We start from the raw sequence: 9,138 nt of genomic DNA, 5'->3' as shown, positions 1-9,138 counted from the left end.
TCACATAACTGATACATCTCCCTTCTTCCCAAGCTCCAAAAACATAGAACATTTAGGGCACTGAAAGAAAAACAAACCCAAACAAAAAACAAATCACCAATTTTTATTATTTGTTACAAAACTCAATATAAACAAACCAAAGATGGCATTAATATAGGCTTATTTTCCCCTACTGATCATCTTACTGAATAGTGCTAATGTGATGGCTATTCTAGGATTTCAGTACAAGTGTTATCAACTTCATAGATGATATGAAGATGGTATTAAAGTAACAGTACATCTGTTGACAGCTTCTAACACATTGAAGCTAGGTGCTTAACAACATGCTTACAGAAGTTTTATTAGCTAGACAACTCCCAAGTAGTCACTGTCAAAGCTAAATAAAATATACTACCCCTGGAAAATTTAGGGGATTAAGTATACTTTTACAAATGTTTATAAAGATAAACCAGCAACAGCAAGCCCAGCTTCACTGTTGTTATTCTATTACATTGAGTGCCTTTCTACTAATTCTGAAGATAACAATTACACAATTTGACACAGTTTTCAACTAGATGCCTCTGAAAGGTTTTGGTTTGGTTTTTTTTTTTTTTAAATTTCTTTACTCCAAGCAGGCAGAATACTTACATTAATATCCTCATGAATTCCCAAAGGTTTCTTTTCCCGGTTATCACAAAGCAAATCTGTAATGGTTTTGTGAGAAGTAACAGTAGAATTTTGCTTCAGCTGTAAGTAATTGAACAATTACTTGTACTGAGTTAGGCTAAAGCTGTTATTAGTACAACGATCCAAATTTTAAGAAAAGTAAAAATATTTACTACTGGGAAAAAGGGGGAATTGATCTGAGGAAACACTAACCCAATAGCCCCCTGTTTTGCCAATTGACGGGGTTAACACAAAGGACACAGACACCAAGCTAAAGAAATGGGCTTATTTTACTTTAGTTTAAAGCAGCAGAAAGAATAAGCAAGGTAACGCACCTAGTCATTGCTACATAAAGCTGGCTATAGTGATTAAGAAAGATCCATCACCAATTGCCCTCCTACTTTACCATCACCCTGACCCGTGCATCAGCTGGGGAGCCCCGTCCCAGCGAAGGGTCGGAGAGCCTTTCCCGGCAGCTGGGAAGTCCCACGCAGGGCGTCCGCTCGTAGGTGGGGTCTGCGTCTGTGCTGTGAGGGGCCCGGCTTTTATACAGTTTAACAAACAAGTCTAAACAAAATGCAGGGGAGATAGGTGGTAGATTGATGTGCCTCACTCAGGTGTGTCCGGATCTGGCCAGGATCTGGGCATGTCTGAAGAGTTTCTGTTTTTCTTTACATTTGGGATTTATAGTTACTTCCTGTTGTGTACTTACAGTTCCCAGGGATTGTTCCCAGGGTTACATTTCATGCTGATAAGATGCTGGTTGCTGGTCGTGGAATTCACTCAGAAGTCAACTTTGGTTTGAGGCCTATTGTTTGGGCCTTTTTTATTTCAGTCAACTCAGTATCTTCAGCTCCGGAATCAGGGCCAGCACTTTGAGACGTAGTTGCATTAACAGAACTTGCCTATAGTAAGTATAAAGACAAAGTTTTATCAAACTTTATGAACAGGTTTAAAAAAAAAAGACAAACCACAAGAGAGAAGAAAACAAGGAGACAGCTCTGCAGCCAACAAAGTTCAGTATGTTCCACACTGTCTTAACAGACAGGAATTTAGTCACCAAATGCGCATGCCAGTTAAAAATCATCACTTTCCATTATACAGATAAAGTTCCAAGAGAAAGACATAGAGGGTTACTGAGTCCTGGCTCACTTTCCTATGGGAGTGATCTTCTACAGGAACTCAAACAGTCAAGCTGCAGCTGCTTGCCTTACTACTGAAACAGGGTAAAACAGGGAAATGAAACTAAGTCTTGGAAACAATGTGCAAGTTAAAGCTTCCCTACGTTGGTTTTCTTCCCACCCCCCCAGAAAAAACACCATGGTGCAGCTGCGGCACATTTTGCTTGCGCGTGCGATTTTCATTTTATTTTTTAATAATTAGTTAGCACATGATTAGAAGACAGAAGTTTTTGATTACATTACTCGGAATGATCACTTTTAGCATAATTCCTCTTTCCTACTAAAGCTCTCAACACTTTATGCTACAAACTAGAACTCGAGGCATACTTACCCCTCTCTTTTGGACGGTGAAACTTTTACCAACGTTGGTATGTGCCAGTTCACGGTCCATCTCACTCATGTATGACTTGAGACTGCCTATAAGCTCATTAGGCGGCACCTTCTGGTCTTGCCTTTGATCTTCCACATCTAAGTCTTCATCATCCTTGTTCGAGAAATCAAACTCCTCCTCTTCATCCAGACCATCAGAATCCAGCTCTTCTGAGTCTGCCCCTACATATATATTATTTTGTGTCAGTACAGATAGCAAACAAATCAGCACAGCGACCATGGGTGACGGATGGATGACCCAGGAAAGCCAAATAACCATGAGATATTCTGACAAAAGAAACAAAGAAGCAATCTCACCTAAAATTCTGACTAACGCTTTTGTAAAAGAATCTACATCAAAGGTAACATGGGATTCATCAGGTGACCTGATATCTAAAAAAATTTTTAAATAAATAAAGCTTTTAGGCTTGCATAAGCTGACACAGACATAAGCCATACGGCATACAGATTTCTCTCGAGCCTAGACTGAAGGTGGAACATTTGAACTGATGGTCTTGGAAGTGCTTAGAAGTCTGAGGCCTGTATGAACTAGGAACGAAACAGCAACGGGAGGAGTTCCTGGCACGAAAGAGAAAATAAACCCAACAACTTTAACCGTTTGTTGTGGTCAAATAAAAATTGCACCGAAGGGAACCAAAATAAACATGCCCGAATCTTTCTGGAACAAAGTGGTGGTGCTACACCTCAGACAAAGATTTAAAAAGCTGAGAATCTTGGAGGTCTCCTGCCTAGAAAGAACACCGCAGGCTTCATTCTAGTCTCTTTTAAGGCTCAGTGGTTTGCCCCCCCTTTTTTTTTTTTTTTTTTTTTTTTTGTTCCTTTATTTTTTAAATAACTGAAAAAAGTCCACATTATAACTCAGACATTGACACTAACAGTAATTAAAAAGGATCAAACAATTAAGAGTATAAATTGAGTAGACCCTTATACGCTTGATACAGTTTACACAGCATTATTTTCTCAATATTAAAGCTACTAAAAAGAACTTGGACAATATGCTCCTACCTCACCCTTTGTTTTTTAAAATTAAAGGCCTGTCCACACCAGTCACACACACTTTCTTAACTCCAGCACTTAATCTAGTGGCATTCTGCTCTTGCCTAACTAGTTAGGTATCTTCAGTTAGCACTCCCACTGTTGGGAAATGACAGGGATCCACCGTGATTTGATTCTTTTCTCCTGCTTCTAGGTGTACAGTATGTGCATTACAGAATCAACCAAAGGGCTACAGCAGAAAGAAAACACATTCTACACCACGCACCAAACTTAAAAATACTACTGCCGTGGCATTTCTGCTCCTTCATGTGGTGAGACTTTGGATACAAAAGCCTTCATACTTTCAGCAACTGCTTCCAAGTCGTATTTCTGCTCTTCCTCATTGGAGGAAGGAAGGGACTCATTTCTTGCCTCCTTCAGCATCTGATCTAGATCACCTGCTGTAATCTCCAGCCAACTGTCATCTGAAAGAATGCAGGGCATATTTGTTATTCGGCACAAATCTGTCAGCCCACAATGGCCACAAAACCCAATCCAGATGGCTGAGAGTACTGCTAGCATTTTGTAGCTTATTTTTGCACTGTCAAGTTTTCGTGCTGATACAAAATAACACGGGGTATAAGGCAGAGAGAGGCTGAGAAGAGTGTTCGGATTTTATTTTACTACTTTAAAACTCTGCTCTACATGCAGCTTCAAACTAGCAGAAATTGTTGTAGCCACAGGTAATCCTTCTGCCACTAAATGAAAGAAGAAAAGGCTTACACTATAAAGGGAGACCTTCCACTACAATCATTAATGCTGAATGCTGGATTTGCATGCTAAGGCATCATTCAGAAATCCAGATGTGACCTGTGCTGCACGCTGGCAACAACTGCGTTCCTGTGACATGAGTGAAAAGAACCTATTATGTAAAGTTTATGCTGGTCTTGTATTGGCCATCAGAGTAGACCAGATAGTAATTAACTTTGTATTGTCAGCATTGGAATTGATTTATTATTATTCTTAAATGTTTAAATACCTCCTGTCTGGTATCCAGTTGACACAAAGGACTTGATCTGGTGTAAGTGTGCACGGTGTTATCAATCTAGTGGTATCAAACCAGAAACTGGACTGCGTATTTCGCCAGTTCACAGCCCCGAGCTTATACAAACGAACTGGTTGCCTTAATCTTAAATGATGGCCCATGAATAACACCTCCAGCAGTCACATGGTAGGAGACTAAATCGACAAAGAGACTGGTACAGTGCTGTGAACATTCACCCTCTTCCCCAACAAATACTCATTTGTGATAGGAACAGTCCACCCCCCATCCGGCTCACCATCCTCTGGAAAAAGACAAGCTGCTTCTCTCTCAAATTCCTTCAAATCAACAGTTGTTGTCTGTAGCAGTGTCAAGATTTCATCACCTGGGCTCACTTCAAAAGAGCTAGACGAAAAAAATTCCATTTACTGAAATGGATTTTTACTAGCATTACGATACCAGTGGCATCACACACACTACACGCAAGTTTTCACTCCAATTCCTCAAGATTCCTTCTGTGCAAAGACATCAAAAAGGTAAGTGAATCTGGGGAAAGTACCAGAATACTACACCAATAGTATTAGCCAAAACAGGACACGGTCAGTTACTGTTACTCCTTGTTGATGACTCCAAAGCAAATTTCTCATGCTTCTTTTGTTATTTATATTTATTTTGCCTTGGTAAACATTAGGACTGCCAGATCCCAAACAGCACAAGACTGGAAATTCAAGCAACTAACAGTCAAGATATTATGAGTTGGCAAACCCTCAGATATTTTTGTAATGATTTATTTTTTGGATTTGATCTTTTAGAGAAATTTACAGCCAGCTGCCTCTCGTAAGTAAAGGAGACAGATTACTCCATATTTCTTATTCACTAAGATTGATTTTCAATTAAGCTTTTAAACACTTTCTACAACCAACCAGCCAAATGATGCTTTTCAGTCACCTCTTAACCCACTTGGAATAGCTTAGCATTTTACAAAACCAAGATAAATAGTTACTCAAGCAGTAACTTCTACTAGCAGAGTATTCTAGAGGAATTAATACCCCTATGTCTTAGCCACAGCACCTATGTTAAGTGTACAGTGGAGAAAAGGGTTCGGGTTCTTTGTAACAAGTATTAAAAAAGGTAAATTAAAGTACTTGTAGGTACTGCGTATGGATGGTTACTCATGAATTTCAAGTAGCTCTTACCTTTCGGGCTTGGTAACAGACTGTTGGAAGTAATCTTCTGCCCTGTGCAGCACTTCCAAGTATTTAGCAGATCCTTCATTTCTCCCTCCCCTTCCTTTCTCTAAAGAATTCTCCCTCCCCTTCCTTTCCACAGACATGCTTCGTAACAATGACTATTTGTCAGACAGAAATTTAGTTCTGAGAAAAATCCCAACAAGTAATACTGCTGTGCCACGTATGCTTGGAACAGAATATAGGAAAGGGGCATAAGGTGTTTTCACTGTCAAATATGAATTGAAGTCTTGTGTTACAATATCATATGGTGTACACTAAAAACAATCAAAGAAAATACTGATCTTACAACACGTGTATTTACCATGCCCAAGTTACAATTGTGCAAGGATTGTGAATGAATCTCTTGGTTTTGGGGAACTATCCATACAAGTGGCATTGCAGTACTGTAAGCATATTCCTTCTCTTATATTTACAAGATATTAACCTAAGCATTCCGAGTTGTCTGATTCTATAACCTTCAAATAAGTAGTCAATTTATGACCAATTTGTAAACTTCAAATAAGCAATCAAAGGCATCTTTTAAAAAAAAAAACAAAACAAAAAGCCCCACACAAACAAAAAATACACTTACATGGCCCCAAATGTATCGATGGGTGTTAAGTATAGATCTTAAAGAATATCTAATTCTAAATGCATGCAAATGAAATGTAAAACAGTTAAAACAGTTATACTGACACACAGCCACACTGTGGTTTCCTTTATTCAGTGTATTTCCACTTTCTTTAGATGAATAATTCATCTGCAAATCCTGCCTTTTCCTTTTTAATTTCCAAAAGAAATGAACTCATTTCAAAGGGGAACAAACTGCACAGATCTCCTGTAGAGACATCCATAATTTCCCACAGACAGAAGCACCAGATTTCTTGCCCTGCTGTAACTACTTAGACAAGTTCAAGAGCTACAACATGTTTTTCCTGGCATGTTTAAAAGACAAACACACACACACAACTACACCTGAAATAATTCTTTTCTTCAGGTTGCTGAGGAATCTCACCCACAGGGGACCTTTAACACATTGCTCTTGGAATCAGGAGATACTTTACTGCACTTGGAGCACAAAATTTCAAAGCCATGGGCCTGTATAAGAGATGCAACAACATGAGACTCTCCAGATGTGCCACATTTAAGTGCACCTTTAAATGACCGCGTAAAGAACTGACTGCCATCGAGCTCCTGATACTGCCACTTGAGAGAAGCAGGTGCCAAACCCGATTATATGTCAGGGAGCAGTATCTTGCTTTGGAAGTGAAATCTGTCTTTCTGCAGCAATAATGGTTCATTTTGACTTCGCAAAGTTTCTCTACATGGGAAAAGCAACCTGGAAGACAGATCTGTAGTGCACAAGCTACTCCTCATACAAGCATGAAGGCTTGACCTGTACTTGTAATCTATATAAGTACAAGAGTGCTCTAGCCTGTAAAAGAAAGCCCCCACAATAATGTACTTCCAGAAAAATGGTAACTGAATTTGCTCGCATTATTCTGTACAAGCAGGCAACTTACAAGCAGAGTAACTTCTTGGACATAGGTAAACAAGCAAACTAAAGACTAAGTACAAAATGCATAAAAAGTAATTACCAGCTTCATGCCCAGTTCATAGGCTTTGTATTGAGGGTGAGATGGGAGGGGCAGCGTGTATCCACTTTGACTCCCAAACTTATTTTCAGGAGCTAGCGGTATAACTCTGTTATGCAAACATATCCAACACAACACTGCTTGGACAAGGAACATAAACCACTTCCTAAAGTAGCTTTCACAGAGCTGCGTAAGCACCGCTGAGAAGGGGAAAAGCCTTGGAATGAACACCTAGGGGTAGTTAGGAGCAACTCCTGGTGTTGGCTGGCAGTGCTGTCAGACTGCTCTGATCACAGAACTAGATGAATTTCCTTAGCGAGCATTCCAGCAGAGGAGCTACTAACAGTAACCTCCGACTTCAGAGGCACTTCTGATTAGCCATTTGAAAGCCTAGCTATGTCAATCTGAAGGCAGAAAAGCTATTTAACATAAAGAACTGGAAATGCATGTCTAGTGTCAAAAATAAAAAATAAGTCAGAAAACATTCTATTTTAACAATTAAATCCACATAGTTGTATCACCTGACCACAGAACCTTTGTCACTTACAGAACCTAATTCAGTGACAAGTTTCATCAGAAGGATCACTACTATGGTCACCACACGCTCGTCTGGAGGGAAAGTCTGAAAGAGCCCCACGCTCGTAAATCCACAGGCTCTCGCAGGTGAAAGGCCTGGACTGCTGCAGCCACCAACGAAGGGCGCTGCCTCAGCACTGCCACAATGCCTGCTGGAAGGTAGCAGTGGGCTCGGTGAAATGAGGTCTGAATTTTCTCAGGATACCTGTATTGTACAATAACAACATAGCGTAGTAAGTGCATCGCAAGCTGAAACCACTCTTTAAGCTAATATTCCCATTTTCACTTTAATACTAATCTGTATTATGGGCCAAATGCCAGTGATTATTCTAAACTAAAGTTAAAACTCCACTAATCTAACACGTGGCATGTCTGTTTATACAGAACTACACATGGCTAATAAAAATTTAATCCCCACATTGGTAAAATGAATCACTGTGAACTTGACTAACATGTCCTACTCCACAGCATCCTTCACTGCACCGTGTAGAAGTCATCTGGCTCGTGCTGTCAAATCCTTGCAAAAAATAACTTATGGTGCTGAATAGACCTGTGAGAAGCTATCGCTCTGAAAATCGTGATGGTTCTACACTTTAGTTTGCAGTCCTTTTTCTCCCTCCTCAAAGGGCTCCTAAAGGCCCACAGAACTTCCAGATTTTTCAGTACAAGAAGGAAGTGAAGGCAGAAAGCTTGTCCTTGTCAGGTGTGGCATCACAGCAGTGAACCAGTTCCAGAGCCCCCAGATCACAGCACAGCCTACAGGGCACTGGTCCCCCTCTTCAGAAGAAGACCACAGAAAAACACTAGTTTCTGAAAAGGAAGCCACTTTATCACACCTAACAGGAAAATGACTGAATACAAGAAAGCACCTCAGACAGCCCAGAATCAAAACTCACCGTTGCAGAAGACCAAAGTGAAACACCCACATACCCACTGATGCGCTTCTACACTGCTGTTGGGATGGGCTCTGCAGCCAGGAACTCCTCTGAACAGGTGGACAACAGCGTCACCGCCTGCGAGACTGTCAGAGTGGTGGCAGATAGGTCACGTTCCTGCTCCTGGGTCTCTGACAGCGGGATGAGGTGCAGCTCTCCTTTGTAAAAGAACACCTGGCAGGTAGCAACACTCTCATCAGACAGGATCAAACAGTCACACACTAGGCAGCCGAAAATTTAATTTAATATACAAATGCACATGTTTAAACAGAGAGAATACCGAAGTACAAATAATACAGAAAACAGCACATTTTTTTTTTAAATGCGAGTTGAGGTAAATACAGATGCCACAGACCATGATCCAACCAGTAAATAAAAAAAAAAAACTATTTTAACTGCAACACGTTTGGTCCAATGTATTTGGTTTCGTTAATAACAGCAATAGCAAACATTTCTCTTCAACTAGAGATTTGCTTCAGGAGAATCAGCATAATTTAACTGCTGAAGAACAGGACAGGAACTGAAAAGCATTGTTTCAGGTGCTACACGTGACCTCTGTCGGTTCCCCAT

At 40.3% G+C, this 9,138-nt stretch overlaps 1 protein-coding gene across 1 annotated transcript; it reads right to left on the bottom strand.

Moving 5' to 3' along the window:
• Positions 1 to 1,409: 1,409 nt before the first annotated feature.
• LOC122154665 (protein ecdysoneless homolog) lies at positions 1,410 to 8,926 on the bottom strand. The gene is given in 11 exon segments (XM_042805008.1): positions 1,410 to 1,550; positions 2,158 to 2,676; positions 3,426 to 3,441; positions 3,496 to 3,676; positions 4,532 to 4,638; positions 5,430 to 5,510; positions 6,478 to 6,560; positions 7,061 to 7,166; positions 7,695 to 7,838; positions 8,564 to 8,789; positions 8,911 to 8,926. Coding segments are annotated over 11 exon segments (1,605 nt in total). The 3' UTR covers positions 1,410 to 1,424.
• Between the last annotated feature and the right edge of the window lie 212 nt (positions 8,927 to 9,138).

Source organism: Tyto alba, unplaced genomic scaffold (genome assembly GCF_018691265.1).
Source record: "Tyto alba isolate M040663 unplaced genomic scaffold, T.alba_DEE_v4.0 Super-Scaffold_43, whole genome shotgun sequence".
NCBI lineage: Eukaryota > Metazoa > Chordata > Aves > Strigiformes > Tytonidae > Tyto > Tyto alba.
The sequence above is the reverse complement of the archived record's forward strand: the minus strand, read 5'-3'. Positions and strand labels throughout refer to the sequence as shown.